At 35.4% G+C, this 16304-nt stretch overlaps 2 protein-coding genes across 2 annotated transcripts in view; one reads left to right on the forward strand and one right to left on the reverse strand.

The window, feature by feature from the left end:
• Nucleotides 1–8793, forward strand: part of LOC132161743 (auxin transporter-like protein 2) — a 12222-nt gene extending 3429 nt beyond the window's left edge. Inside the window, exons 8-13 of the mRNA XM_059571924.1 lie at nt 1748–1766; nt 6089–6150; nt 6271–6368; nt 7119–7326; nt 7459–7716; nt 8313–8793. Of these exons, the coding sequence (XP_059427907.1) occupies nt 1748–1766; nt 6089–6150; nt 6271–6368; nt 7119–7326; nt 7459–7716; nt 8313–8534 (867 nt within the window). The 3' untranslated portion in view covers nt 8535–8793. The remainder of the gene's footprint in view (nt 1–1747; nt 1767–6088; nt 6151–6270; nt 6369–7118; nt 7327–7458; nt 7717–8312) is intronic.
• Nucleotides 8794–11491: 2698 nt separating this feature from the next.
• Nucleotides 11492–13642, reverse strand: LOC132162179 (uncharacterized). The gene is made up of 2 exons (XM_059572444.1): nt 13038–13642; nt 11492–12358 (listed from the first exon to the last, which is right to left on the reverse strand). Exons 1-2 carry the CDS (start codon nt 13607–13609, stop codon nt 11644–11646), a joined length of 1287 nt encoding a protein of 428 aa, XP_059428427.1. The 5' UTR covers nt 13610–13642; the 3' UTR covers nt 11492–11643.
• Nucleotides 13643–16304: the final 2662 nt, after the last annotated feature.

Here is a 16304-nt window from a genome sequence, read left to right on the forward strand (position 1 = left end):
TAAAATTATTATAAATTCCAAAATTTTATTGCGTTTATAAGGATAAATATTTTATTCAAATTGAATTAGAATAAAATTTTCAAATATAATTTATTAAATTGATATTTGTTTTTAAAACATATGTAGTTTTACATATTTTTTCTTAAACAAGTCGGAAGAATTTTCTCAAACAGCGGAAATCTTTGTTCTTGAAGGTGAGGAATAGAAAAAATAATAAGAAATGTTACAGTTCTTTCATGTATTCTTTTAGTGTTCTTTTTGGTCCTACGTAAATATTGTTTTCTAAAAAATAAATAAAAACTTACCTCACCCGTCCCTCGTAAAAAAACAAAAAATTATATTTACGTAGAATTAAGAGAACACTAGAAAAACATTAGAAGAAACCGTAACATTCATAAAAATAGAATAGAGTAAAGAGTAGTATTGATGCAAATGATTTAATTTCTCGTAATATCAACCAACTTCTGAATTAGTTCTTATTAAAAAAATAAATCTAAGAATTGATTAACACAATTACTTTAGCAAAATAAGATAACCATAGAAAAAAAATATATAATTTTTAGCCTAACTCATAAAATATATATATTGATTGCTTTAAAAGAAGACGCATGCTAAATGAATAGTGCATAACTCTTCACATTTATCGTCTTAAAAATTGGATTTTTTTTTGGCTGAAAAGATGGGACGAGGGGACCCAAGTGAGAATGGAACAACCCGGACTTTGATCCGCATGGAAAAGGTATTAGTGGTGTCAAAATCGATTCACTAATCATTACTTCTCCCACTAACCCTCACAGTAAAAACAATAATGATTTTTTTTTTCTTTCTAATTTATGGGTTTGAGTGTTTGACGAAATCTAAACGGCTCGCTTTGATTGGCTGGAACCACCTCATCAATCACCACACGTTCACTTTAATCAGTCAAAAAAATGCAAAAGAAGAAATTAACGAAACAGGAAAGAAAAAAAGGGATAGCCTCTGGAGATTTTCGCTTAGCACGAAAATCGAAGTGCGGGTCGTGTCGGGCCAAGAAGCGGGTCAAGAAATTGAACCCTCACCCAGCTGACAAATCCCCGTTTGAACGGGATGACGTGGGGGGTCTTGTAAGGAATATTAGTGACACTTTTTCTGTTTAACATACACTCTCTTCACCCCAATATATACCATGGTGGCCTGGTTGCTTGGTGGCTCCACCAACCCACCTTTTTGGGGCCACTACCACCTCTTCATTAGTCATTACCTTCGGATTTCAGCTTCTCAACAATTCTTTTAGGGTTTGTAATGTTATTAAAAAAAATAAATAAATAAATAAAAAATAAAAGGCATCAAAGCAGTAAACCTCACCCTTAGACTATACGACATTTTAATGGTCCACTTTGATTATACGGAAAGTAATGACCTTACTAAGCATGTTTAGGGGAGTTATTGATCACACATGTCCTTCAGAATTTTATAGACTTAAATAACATAAAGTTCATGTATGAATAGCATAAATACTAATATATATATTTTTTCCCATTAGCATTAACATGCATTTTATATTTTAATGTTCTCAAAAGTTTAAGTTGATAGAAAATAATAAATTTAATTATTTCATTAATATATTAACACCATTAAATGAAGAGGTGGGACATTTTATAATCAAGATTTATTTTACTGATTTAACGATGTGCATGTGTGCATGATTTCACTTGGTAAACTCTTTACCATAAAATGACTCTTTTTCATTTAACTTGAAAATGAAGAGTATTTAAGTTTCTTTACGTGTGTGTTTAAACTCGTTTTTAATAAACAAGTCAAACATATATTTAATTAAAATGAGAGAAAAATTAGGAAAATATAGTTTGTACTATAAACATGATATACTTATCCCACATGTGACATCGTATAAATTTTATAGATTTAAAATAGATTTATGAAGCATCTTTGTATATATTTAAGTGTTATTAATAATAATTATCTACTAAGTAATTAATTATAGATAGATTATTATTATATATATAATCTATAAAATTTATAGGATGTCAAATCACAAATCTAAGTTTATAAAAAATAAAAAAATTAATTATTAAATTAATATTCTAATCTTCAATGTTAAATATTTTTTTTATTAGCAATTTGTTTGGAGGAAGTTTTCAACGTTATTTTGTGTAGTTTATTGATAGTTCGAAGAACCAAATTGCATTTTAATAGTAAACGATGAGAAAGAGAGAGGGAGACGTATAGTTGTCACACACACACACATATATATATCTTTTATCCTAAGGAAATTAAAAATAATCAAAAGAGGAGGAGAAAAGTTTGAATCATACGATAATGGGGGATTGATGGGTGGGCCCCGACAGCCGCTAATGGGCCACTCGAAGCCGTCCGATGAATGGGCATCTTTTTGTATCATGAACAGGCGAGCTGTGGGGCAAAGGGTTCAATTGTGCGCGTGTTTTCTTTAAAAGCGTGCGAACCCTTGGCGGGGTCACCATAATGGCTCGGCTGCTCTGAGCGAGCTTTGTCGAGACGACACGTGTGCAGCTGCGCCGAACCAGAGTAAAGGAGCCGATAAAATCATAATGGGCCTCCATTTGATGCATTGGCTGCGCTGGGCGGCCCACGCAAATATGTAATCCAAGTGTGTCTATCGTCGTAGACTGTCACCCCCACTCGCTCCGGACGATCGTGGTAGTTACTTCTAACAAAAGCTCGTTCGCGTAATCCACAGGCCTAATGAATTGGAGAGTGTGATACACGCAATATTGTGTGAGAGGGGGTTTGGTGTCTCTGCATTGATTGGGGGACAGGGAGGAAGGTGATGGAACCTCGATGAATTAAAATCCAAATTGAAAAATGAATTCCTTGAGGGGAATAAAAGTGGGAAAATAAATTCCCGGAATTATTGACTGAGATTTGGATCTGAGCTCCAGCATTTATCAAAAGCATTTGTATAATTATGGGAAATGGATTCGTGGGAAACAGGTTCTGAGGTAGAAATTAAGAACCCTGCTACTAATTTATAATATGCTTCAAGTTTAGAAGAATTCAATAAGAAAATAAAAATCATACTATCTAATGAAAGAAAATAAGTTCATAAATTTGAACCAGGGTGATTATGTGTTTAAAATACATATAAAAATTATATATATTTTATAATTCTCACATGCATTTTTTATATAAAAAAAAATGTACCTAAAAATTACATTCATTTTAAACACATTGGTTTTAGACCGAATTGGGGAAAAAAAAAAAAAAAAAAAAATCTCCAAACCAATTTGAATAAAACTCTATGGTTTAAACACATTCTAAATTAATAATGGTAGAAACTATATTTTTATTTTATAATTATCCAACAATGCTACTATATTGCAATTTTAACCAATTCTTGAATCATTCATTGTTAAAAAATAAAAATAAAATCCAAAGATTGGTTACAATTATCATATTAACATTATATGATAGTTGTAAAATAAAAATATGGTATATAACATTACTCTAAATTAATAGAGAAATGATATATACAGAATAATGCTATATATATATAGGGTCATGATTTTAAGAACATCGACGTGCATGGCTGTTCATGCACGCCAAGCTTCTTTCTTTTTTTTAATAATTAAAATAATAAAATATTATTATTTCAGCCCGGCGTGATGTTTAACATCACCCATATATATAACCTCATTATCCCTCCATCTCACAACTTATGTGGCGGGGTTACCTCTAATATTTAGTGCATACAAACTTTTTATTTTTTTTTATTTTTTATATTTTTTATTTTTATTAATTTGGGGATGAAGAGAGGGGAGATAACAAGGTGATGAGTGTTACTACTCGTTATATGTATGTTAGCACAATGAAATAAGAAGAAAAATGTTACACACTCTATGATGTGGTATTAAAATTTACTATTAGATTCAATATCCAAAAATAATTTATTCAAAATTTAATGATAATTTTAGTATTAGGGATATATAAAAATAAGATAATTGTGTGTAAAGAAAAAAAATGTCATATATTTAAAAAAAGTGTGATATATTTAAAAGCTTAAAAAAAGAACGACTAGCGTATAATCTTAGCCGTTGAAGCGGGTTTTGGGGGGCTATAAAAGGCGAGGTCCATTGTGAAGTTAGGTCCTTACTGATGAGAACAACGTCCCACTCACTTTGATCTACAACTTCTCTGTCACTGAACGGAGACCCAAGAATCGAATAGGAATTTGGAATACAGGGAATTGGGAGGGGTTTCGTCTCTCTCATCCTTGCTCCAAGGCGAAGGGCTGCTTGTTAGCTTTTCTTTATTTAAAAGAGAGAGAGTGAGAGAGAGAGAGGGCGGGGGGAATTTCAAAGGCAAAGAAAAAGTAAAAGCATAGGATTATATATAGGGTATTAAATGTTCTGGTGTTGTTTATATATATTGGGTTGAATAGGAGCCAAAAGGGTCTTTTTCCTCAACATCTGCACAAACCTTTGAAGCGGGTGCAGAGATTTTTGCTGCTTTTTGAGGTCTCGCCGTCTTTGGGGATGCGGCACTGCCTTTTCTCTGTGCAAATTGGTGGCGCATTAAAGAAGGAGCTTTTACTCAGCTGAGTTTTTGTTTTTAAAGGAAACGGAAACTCTTGAAGCAGCAGATTTTTCCATTATTTCAACGCTGTTAATCAGGCACTCAGTCTCTGTGAGAAAGAAAGCTTGTAAATGCTCTGCCTCTCTCAACTGTACCAGTACCGCCACACCCAGCTCGTGCTTTATATCTAAAGCCACTTGTTTTTTGTCATTCGGAAAACAAGGAAGAGGTGACAATACCCTGTCATTTTGTTTGGAAGGCAGATCTGTGGTAGCTTCAATCTTTTAACGAAAGAGACATCTCGAACGAGGAAGTTGAAAGTGGTATTGAGTTTTTTTTCATTTTTTTTTTCAGTTATCTGCTTTGTGAAAAACATGTTAAATTATGCTCTCCTTTTGTTTCCAAACTTCCTTTGTGCTTTGTTTTTTTATTTTTTTTGAAGTGCGGAAGGAATTTTCTGCTAGTTGGATCTGGGGTCTTATTGGCTTTCGTTTTCTGGGGTTGCGTTTGATTGTAGATTTTGTCTCATTTACTGTCTTATACATGTTTCAGATCTACCGGGATTTAGACGTTGCCTTTTGAGAAAAACGGAGACAATGTTGCCTCAGAAGCAAGCAGAGGAAGCAATCGTCTCCAACTTTAGCGAGACAGAGCATGAGGGCAAGGAGCAAGAGAAAGAGGAAGACCATTCCTTGTTTAGCGTCAAGACCTTTCTCTGGCATGGTGGCTCCGTCTGGGATGCCTGGTTCAGCTGCGCTTCCAATCAAGTAAACCCACTAATAATTTCCCTGCGTCAAAGAGAAACACTCTAATCTTTCTTCTAAACGAGTAACTTTTCTTTGTTTGTTTGTGTGTTTTCTGCAGGTAGCTCAAGTGCTTTTAACACTTCCCTACTCTTTCTCTCAACTGGGTATGCTTTCAGGGATCCTGCTTCAGATATTCTATGGAATTGTTGGGAGCTGGACGGCTTATCTGATTAGTGTACTCTACGTAGAGTACAGAAGCCGGAAGGAGAAAGAAAACGTCAGCTTCAAGAACCATGTCATACAGGTTCGTTTTGCTTCTCAGAAAACACCACCACCACTTATTCCTAATCAAAAATCCAAGCCGCTAGAAAAAAGGGAAAAAAAACAAAAAACAATCAGATAAAGATTACTGTAGCCAAAACCCTTCACTCTTTAACTGTTTTGGATTGCAGTGGTTTGAAGTGCTTGATGGTCTTCTGGGTCCGTACTGGAAAGCAGCGGGGCTTGCTTTCAACTGCACTTTCCTCCTATTCGGATCTGTCATACAGCTTATAGCTTGTGCAAGGTAATTAAAGTTCTTTCAATCAAAATTTCTCACTCAATTGGGGGAAATCTCATCTGGGTTTTGTTTGATATGAACTAATTTTTGTTGCGTACTGATGTGAGCAGTAACATATACTACATCAACGACAATCTGGACAAACGGACATGGACATATATCTTTGGTGCTTGCTGTGCTACAACAGTGTTCATACCTTCATTTCACAATTACCGTATTTGGTCTTTTCTAGGCCTTGGAATGACCACTTATACCGCCTGGTATATGGCTATAGCAGCTATTATTCACGGCCAGGTACTTAAAACCACTTCTTCTCATCTTTCCGCTATTGTTTTTAGCTTGAAGGAAGCAGCATTAATTTCTGGGTTGTTATTGAGATTTCCTGACAATTGTGGGGTTGATTTGTTACTACAGGTGGGTAATGTGCAACATTCGGCTCCAACAAAGCTAGTGCTTTATTTCACAGGAGCTACCAATATACTATACACGTTCGGTGGACATGCTGTGACTGTGTAAGCTTATCTTTTCCCCCCACCATATTATCCTCTTACTCTTCTTTCACTTGTTTCTACACGGCTTCTGTCTGCAGCTTTTGCCGGCCATCTCGGTGTTGCCGACCCACAGACAAAATCATGCATTCTACTTTTGTTTGCTCGGAAACAACATTACCCCCTCTCTCCTTTTGTCTAGGAAATATGCACAGTAAAATGTCTTTTGCTCTATTTTAACTATTTGAATTATATTCTTTGTTTTGGCTAGATTCTGACCTTAACTTGGTCCCCTTGTCTTCATCTGTAGAATAATAACCCTCTCTCATGGGCTAAATATATATGTATATATATATTTCCCCCCCTTATACGCATGCCATGAACTAAAGCTTTTAGATTATTATCAGACGGTGGTTTTAATGTTTTATTTTTTGAGTTATTTTAGGCAAAAACGCATTCGGGTTGCAGGTCACCTGTCTCGGGTAGTTGGGTCGGTATCTTAAGCTACCCGCTGCCCGAGGCAGGTAGGCTTGCAGTCCCCTCTGTTGAGCTTGGGGCACTTTGGTAAAATGCTTGTTTACTTACAGCTGTTGCCAGTCTCTGTCATGGGCTTAGAAAGAGTTGTCTTTGGGATAAACGCTGATGATTAATGTTTAATTTGAAAACGAAAGTTTCATGTAGTAAAAGCAAAGTAAAAAGTGAAACTGAAACGTTATCTCACGATTTTTATCTGATCACCGAAATGTTTGGGTAAAAATTAATGTTACATTACAGGGAAATTATGCACGCCATGTGGAAGCCCCAGAAGTTCAAGTACATTTACCTAATGGCCACACTCTACGTTTTCACACTAACAATTCCCTCCGCCGTTTGCGTTTATTGGGCGTTTGGCGATGAGCTCCTCAACCATTCCAACGCCTTCTCTCTCCTCCCCAAAACTCGCTTCCGCGACGCCGCCGTTATCTTGATGCTCATCCACCAGGTATTTATTACCGGGCTATTAAATTGACATTTGCACGTATAATTTAGATTGTGTTTGAGGAATTTCATCGAATACATTTTGTGCTTTCTTGGAAGTCTTAACGTTGTGGTATATTTTATGGAATGTGTGCAGTTTATAACATTTGGGTTCGCATGTACGCCGTTGTACTTTGTGTGGGAGAAGGTGATAGGGATGCATGACACGAGGAGCATATGTTTGAGGGCACTAGCAAGGCTGCCGGTGGTGATACCAATATGGTTCTTGGCAATAATCTTCCCCTTCTTCGGGCCTATAAACTCCGCAGTTGGGGCTCTTTTGGTCAGCTTCACCGTATACATTATCCCATCTTTAGCACATATGCTCACCTACAGAAAAGCCTCTGCCAGACAGGTAAAAAAAAAAGAAAAAAAAAAGGCCTTTTTTATGCATCCCCACTTGCCCATGCTGCCCTTCTGGCATTGGCCCTTTTTCCATTTGGGCAAGCTGTATGCTTTCGTTATTTATTTTGGTGGGCAAGTTGTAATTATCTGGATCAATTGAGTGGGCACTCGGGTTTGATGGGCATTCCCTCCCACATTCCACAGCTGCAGTGCCCACTAAAAAGAGAGAAAGAGAGAGGGTGCTGCAAGTGTACAAAAGCATTTAAGTTCTGGATTTGGAAATATTACGAGAAGAATTGAGATAGGTGGTATGTCCCTTTCATTTAGTTATAGGCTCCTGCTGGAGTATCGTACTTTGTCTTAGATGAGCTGGCTGACTAGACTAAGTTGGTTTCAATAATTCAACACCATAATCTGTCAAGAAAGTCCCAACCAAATTCACTCATGTAGTTGGTATACCTGTTATAATTAGTGTGTTTGTACAATTTTCAACGGAGTTTGGCTCACTTTCAGTGATTTTTTTCACTGGGGGCAAGCTAGTGGGTGCTTCATGCTTGCTTGGTGTGGCATTTAAGTTGTGACATTAATTTGTTTACCGTTTTGCAGAATGCTGCGGAGAAACCACCATTCTTTTTACCAAGCTGGACTGCTATGTATGTGTTCAATTCGTTTATTGTGGTGTGGGTTCTGGTGGTAGGGTTTGGGTTTGGTGGATGGGCAAGCGTGACCAACTTTGTGAGGCAAGTTAACACATTTGGGCTCTTTGCCAAGTGCTACCAGTGCAAGTCTCCAGCACCGCCTGCAGCGGCAGCCGCCCCACAACACTGAGCTAACTCAGATCAAATTGGCTCTCCTGCCTGCCCTCCGGCCGACCGACCGACGTCACCTTTCCTTCTCTCTCCATATTTTGTATCATACATGGGGAAGTAGTAATATTTCCCCTACATGTGATGTGTGCTGGATTTTTCCTTTTTGAGTCTTTTTTTTTTCTTAAATTTAGTTGATAAAATAGTGTGTTGTGATGATTCCCTTTGCTATGAAGCATAGACTAATTAAATCCGATATATATATGTTTAGATTTTCTTTTGCTCTCTTTATTATAAGATTTTGTTGGTGGTGTTCTTCGCTGTTATGGCTTCCAACCTCATTATTACTACCATGTTTCAGAAGCATATCTTATAAATATATAAATATAAATGGTATGGGGCATGGGCTCTTTTGGTTTTTTAATTGCAACGTGGCTTGATCACAGTGGTTGTATATGGACATGTGTGAATGGCCCTTTTGACCAAAGATTCCATTTTGAAAGGGCCCGCGTGGCTTTCGTGGAGCCGCCTCCTACATTAACATGGGTTGCACGTGGTGCTCATTTGTTTGTCACGTGCCACTCTTTTCTCCTTAATATTCTGCACCTAAAATCACATGTAGACATATGCATGAACGTTGAACACCTTCTCCTAGGTTTATCTTCTTGTTCCTCTACTGTTCATTGAACCTATATATTACTCAGCCTTGTGTGTGAACATGGATCCAAGACCTGAGGCTACTAATTAACTTGTTAATACTTTTACTTCCTTTTTTAATTAATTTTTCATTGTACCCTTTCCTCGTATTAAGGGCTAGTCTTTCTATAAAGAAAATGTCCTTCCGTGTCTCCATTAAAAGCAGAATCAAGATCATATCTATTTCAAACTGATTCTTGTATATTGTCATGTCATTGAAAAAATACATATACCGTTAAATATTACAAAACAAACTATCCAACTGGTAAATAAATCAACATTGATTTGAAGGGGTTTGTTTGAAAATGCGTTTTAGGTTAATGTTTTACTTTTTGAAACACACCTAAGCAAAACACATCTAAGTTTGCTAACATTTCTCCTTATCTTTATCAGAAAATGCTTTTCTTTCTTTTTTTTTTTCTCTTCTGGTTATTAGTATTTTCCATAGCTTTCTAGAAGATAACGGCAGCGAAAATTATTGTGGAAGAGAGAGAATGTAGGGAGGCTTGTTTTTCTCATTGGGTTAGGTGTTGCAGGTTTAGAGAGTACTAAAAAACATGGAATTCAAATTGAGGAACAGTAAGATTGCCGTGAAAACGCATTGTCAAACAACCCTCTTTTTCAAGGCACTGAGATTTTTTATTTTTTATTTTTTTTCTAATCTAGGCACTGAGATTTGAAAGTGAAGAGAAACAGTGTTTGGAGCATGACAAGCCAGAAAAATGGATCCAGGTGGGTGTAAATCTTGATTCGTATCTTCTTCCTGTTGATCTCCTTGAAGTCAAAATACTCATTGAAAAAATCGAAACAATCTTAAATATGTTTGAATAAGAACTTGCGTGTATCACGATAGACGTGAGAATCATGAAGGGAATTAATTGGGCTGTAAGAGTAGTCTTTGAGTTGGTAGGATTACCGTAAAGATTTTGTTTTGTTTACATTTAAGTATATATAATGTTATATTATTTAAAATTTTAAAGACTATTAAATCTGTAAAATTTAGTTAGAACCATTTTATAGATCCTCTCATATCAGTTGATTGGTCTTGATGAGGGAAAACTGGGTCATAGAAGTAGTCTTGATTATAGTATTGAGCTGTCTCTAAGAGGTAGTTAAATCAGCTGTGATCACGCCTAATGAAGCGGAAGTTATTAGTTCGTGGAATTCATATAGAGAAATGCTAGTTTTCAAGGTTTTTTTTTTTTTTTTTTTTCAAAAATTTGGTTTACAAATGATGTGTCACAATTTTACGTAATTTATTGTTTTAGTAAATAGAAGCGTAAGATGATGAAATAGTAACAAAACTAAATTTTTGAGAAGAAAAATTTGAATTTCTCAGTCATGTGAATGAGGCCATTCAGTGTTGTGCAATTGGTGTATTGAAAACATGTTAAATTGGCATAAGATCTTTTTCTATTACAACAATAATACGGAGCAGAATTGACATAAGAATGGGAGCTTCATATATTTATGCCCACAAAACTATGGGCCTCGTGTATGTGTCTGATGCATCTTTGTGCTTACGTTCCTGGAATATGGCCGGCCTTCCGGGCTCAACAAGGTTCTTTTTGGGGTTGGGCCTACTTAATTGGCACGTACATAGATCCACGACTAAGGTGGGCCCTCATCTCCGTCATCCGACAATTTGAGTGTGGCCCACCCGTTCTATGTCCCATTGTCTCCTTTTTTTTTAAGTGCTGTTAAGGTTATTACAGTTTTTATTACAATTTTCTTAAAAACTGACGTGATAATTCCCACACTTATTTAAGCTACTGAAAAATTAAATTTACTTGTCAGTTTTTTTTTTTTTTTTTTTTTTTTAATTCTTTTTTTGTTTTTTGTTTTTTGCCTGTAAAGAGAATGTAGAGATGATAAACCATATGTGAGTTGATTTCTTGTATTCATTGGAGTAAGGATATTGATTTTATCCTACCGAACATAGTTGAAATAGGATTCTAACAAAAGGCTAGAGGTAGAAGCTGAGTAATTTATGTGTCTCTCCAAAAATAAGGTAGTTTTTAAAATAATAATAGTAATGAATCACAAGTCTAATAATAATTTTAAAAACCATATTATTTTTAAAAGAACATAAAAGAAATTTTTTATCATTATTGGTACGAATGAGCCACAATGATCCAATAGTCAAGCAAAATCATCCTCAGAAGTGCAAACTTTAGAACCTACTAACAAATTTTCTCACTCCCACTTCAAGAGCTGGAAATAAACAAATTAATCAGAATTTCAGATCTAGATATATATATTTAGAAAAAAAAAAAAAGATTTTACAACCAATGAATATTGCATTTATCCTAGGAAAGCAATAGAACTCCATAGCCCTGCAATTAGAGCTAATAATTATTCAAGCCAAAAAAACTAGAAGAACACATGCTTAAACAATAGGATTCTATAACTTTTCTTGGCCGTCCATTTTTTCCTTAAGAATCATAAATGTCGTCGCAGATGACACAGTGATCCAAGATCAATCTCGCCATGACGCTTCCTTCTTCGATTTTCTGCTCTTTACTCCGCTTGTTCCACAAGTGTAAAGCGTAAGTCCCCCCATTGTACAGATTGGCCACCACGTCATCCACCCACTGCGCCTCCGCCATGGTGTGCGGCTTCCTAAACAGCTTGCTTATCCTGTTCCAATCCACCGCATAGAACGACTTGGGCGGCAGCACCGTTATGTTGTATCCCGGCGTATTTCCCACTCTCGAGATAACCCTCGAAACCAAGTACGGCCCGTTGAAACCCCATCTATTTCCGTTGAAAGTCGTGGCAAATTCAAGCAAGAAATCTAACAGAATTGGGTGGTTTATGTCGAAGATCATGACTGCGCCGTTGAGTCTCGTCCAGGCTCTCGTCGACGAATCCACACTTTGTGCTCCGACTGCGTTTCTCAGCCCGGAGAAATCTTTCAGGATTATGAAATCCGTGTCCAAATATACGCCTCCGTACTTGTATAACATGGCGAGCCTGACGAGATTGGAGAGATTGTTGAACAATGGAATATATCCGGGGTCCTTCCTCCCGCTCTTCAGCTCTTCCAGCCAACCTTCCGCCGGTGTGTTCTTCACCAGAAAGGGAACGTCCGGTGTGATTGCAAGGATTTTGAACTCGCGATCCAATAATGGTTTTAAGATATTGTATCTGTTCGAACATAAATAAAATTATTAAATTCATCGTTTTTTATTAGCATAAATTTTTCTGTCGTTTTTATTTTCAATATATTTTATTTACTTTTCATTTCAATTAAATATTTTAAGTAGAAAGAGAACTCTCGTGTCCTCTCAAATGTAACCTAACTTTTAACATAAAAAGTAATTAATTTAACATATTATTAGAGCAAATATGGTAATTTCTAATTGTATTTACATTTACTTTTAAATTCAATTAAATATTTAAGAAAAATGCAAAATTAGTTTTTGTGATTTACCTGATTTACATACAATTAGCTCTATATAATATCAAAATGAACTCAAAGGTTCTTGAGGTATGTCAAAAAAATAATTTAGTTTTTAGAGTCAAATCTCGTCTACTAATTTAATATATTCTGTTAGTGTGACACTGATTTAAATAGAATAAATATCATAATTTTATTGGTTCTAACATTTCACGCTATTAGAATCTGTTAAGTCAGTGAACGAAATTTGACTATAAGGACTAAATTATTTTTTTGGCATACTTCAAAAACTTTTGAATTCATTTTGATACCACAAAGAATTAATTGCAAATTAAGCAAACCATCAAGACTAATTTTACATTTTTTTCCTAAATATTTGAGGAGTTTGAGCCTAAAGTAAGGAGGAATGTTAGAATGTGAACGTACCCGCGCTTGGTGTCCATGGTGTCTGATACGATCATCAAGCAGCCTTCAGGGTGGACTTTGAAAAGGGTATCAACGGCCAAGAGTTCTCGTTTGCCGAACGACTTTGCCGTCGAGAACCATGTCATGTAGAACTGAACGCTGCAGCCACGGTTGAAGAACTCCAGAACTCGTCCATGGAACTTCTGCGACAAGTCGTTTGACTTGAGTATCTGAAGTTCCGGCAATTTTCTCCGGAACCAATTCAGCCTTTCTTCTCTTGAGATGTTGTCTGGCGGAATAAGAGGATCCTGAGTCTCGGAATCCTCTTCCCCATCAACCTTTTCCTGTGTGGGAAGAATTGGCGCAGTGGTAGGAAGAGTCGACGACGCCATTAATGGCGCTTCGCTTTTCTGAGTCTGATGCGCGTCAAGAATTTCATTATGGTTTCCGGAAAGATTAGAGACGATGCTGTCGGCGTAGATGAGAAAGAATATGGCAACGAACGAGATGGTGGAGAAGATGGGCGATTTGGCGGTGCGGCTAAGTAGCCGGTAATCGAACATCTTCTTAGACATTCTTTTCGTCAGAGTCATTAGAGTATCTCAGAGAAGAACACGAAAGGCTTTGAGGAATACAGTGATCAGGATCGAACAGGGGGCTTGTGCATGTTGTAGTATCCCTGCGTACGTGTTTGATTAATATGTAGTTTTTGAATGCAATGGTGAAGGCTTGAACATTGAAAACATGTGCGATAGAAGTCATACGTGGAGTAATCAGATTCATGACGGGGGATTTAATTTGATTCATGACATGTCATGCATTGATGTCAAACTAAATAAAATAGTTTCCCACGCGCGTAGAAAAATACACATGACAAACTAATTTGTGAAAAAAAAAAAAAAATGAGAGAGATGGGTGTGTCACCACCTCATGACCTCATGAAAGCAATGGTGGATATAGAAATTTGTATTAAGAGAGGCGGGAGAAGAAGGAATTCATATTAGAAGGGGCGGAAGAAGGAAGAATATGAGCTAGGATAAAAAACACCTAAAAATAATTACATTGATTTTTTTTTTTTTTAAAAAAAAAAATTACTTTGCATCCGCCACTAGGTGGGGCGACTTACCCAAGTGCTCTTATACTAGCCGTGTGTGTGGGTGAGGCGACCCCAATCTCACCCCTTTTTTTGGTCGGTGGAGCAATCTACCCACACATGAAAGTAATGGGTCGTGACCCACCGAAACCCCCTCCACGAGTGAGGTCGGTGCGCAGGATGGCCACTAACCACCTCTCTTCTTCTCCTTTTTATTTTTTCATTTTCAATTTTTTATATTTGTTATGTGTTAAATTGAGGTGACATTTCTATACAAATGAAACTATTTATTAGATCTAATGTATTATGTTTCACAATTTATATTAAAAAGTGTAACAACATGTATACAAAATGAGCAATTTGATAACGAAGCATATATAACTTACATAGTGTCTTGATCAATTTTAAATATCTTAAAAGATTGATTTGATAAAAGTTTATATATACCTCCATATTATTTTTTACAAATTTTTAAGCAGTTAACTTGTAGTTCCAAACAAGAATATAATTAAGAAGACGTTAGGCTCGATCAATGAGATTGCAACTATATATATATATATATATATATATATAGAAGTTAATTAGATCTATTTGCAGATGGTAGCGCATGCCACCCAATATTTTCTGAAGTCGGTCGGTAATGTTTCATAAATGTAATGTTATACACAAAACATTATTGCTGGGGCTTTTATTGGCCGCTTTGACAGCCATTAATTAGTGCAGCTAGCTTGATGCAGATTTATACCTATTACATCGTTAAATCAATTTAGGAGTAATGACAAAGTTAGTCATAATATTTAGCCATTTAATAGAGACCCCTTTGCGCCTATTTATACCTTTAACATCACGAATTCTAAATCGAATAATAATTGTTAAACAGGGACCCCTACATCCTTAATTATATTTAATTAATGAATCGAAAAGCTCCGGCAATCAGTACTTCTCTTGGAAATATTAATGCTGCTGCTAAATTTAATTTGTTAAAATTTTTGTTTTTGCGTCTTTTATCTTCTGTTTTTTTTTTTTTTTGTAAAAATATTAACAAATAATTCAAATACTCATAAAAATATAAAAAATAGTTCCCACCTTTATATCATATCAGATTTTTTTTTTTTTTTTTTTTTAATCCCATCATTACACATTAACAAACATTCTTGCAATTTCTTTAAGTAGGAAACTCAAGAAGTTAAGATAAATTAGAAATGGAAAAAAGATCATCTCCATTTCACTTAATTAAAATGGCTTCAAATCTTGATAGTCTATTGAAGGCAGCCTCAAAAAATGTAGGTACCTATGATTTGTTGTGTATTTAAGGATGTGGGAGATCTAAGCCAGTGTGTTTCACAAAGGGGAGGAAGTATAAATGTCCATATATATAAAAATTTATAGCCAGCTTCCATTATATATAATTGTATCAAATTTAATTTGCTTGATATATATGCGGCGTAGCTACTATATATGGTTCAATCTTTCTCCTCATCAATGTTAAGTTAAGCCTTTTCTTGTATTAATTGGTTATATACTTAATCAAATTTCAATTAGGTATGAATATCATCTGTGTTTTTAAAGCTCTTCTAGTCAGAGAAATAAAGAAATAATACTCATCCAAAAAAAGGTACAAGTTCTCACACATTGTAATTCAACAAAAATTAGTAAATACATTATCCATATCCATATATTCAAGCACTTAATGGGAAGTATTTAAACTTTGATGAATGCATGATGACCCATAAGCATATTAATTGGAGATTTTGCCTACTTTTTTCTTTTTTCAGGAAAAAGGTAAACGGGGCTAACAAGAATGGTTTTTCTACTTAGACAAAAAAGACCATAATATCATCTACCTACTAAAATCTCAAGAAGAGCTTATACGGCTGAGAAGCAAGGGATCACATGTAGTACTCCCTCAAACCATGGTGATTTTGCTTATTTATTTCTTGCAAATTTTGCCTGCAATATTTTGGTAGTGTTGCTAGGGTGCTGTATATGAAAGACTATTGCTTGGGTACTACACTTTTTACTATTAACTTCTTATAAGTTGACAAATGATACTTACAACGTTAGCTACTTAACAATTAAATTTATTTTTCAAATTTTATTATTTAATTTTTTTTACCATTAAAATTCTGTCTCATGAGTTTACAAGAGGACAGTAATAAAAATTGTAATATTCTAATCATTTTTTTTAAAAAAAC

Source organism: Corylus avellana, chromosome ca9 (assembly GCF_901000735.1).
Source record: "Corylus avellana chromosome ca9, CavTom2PMs-1.0".
NCBI classification, from domain to species: domain Eukaryota; kingdom Viridiplantae; phylum Streptophyta; class Magnoliopsida; order Fagales; family Betulaceae; genus Corylus; species Corylus avellana.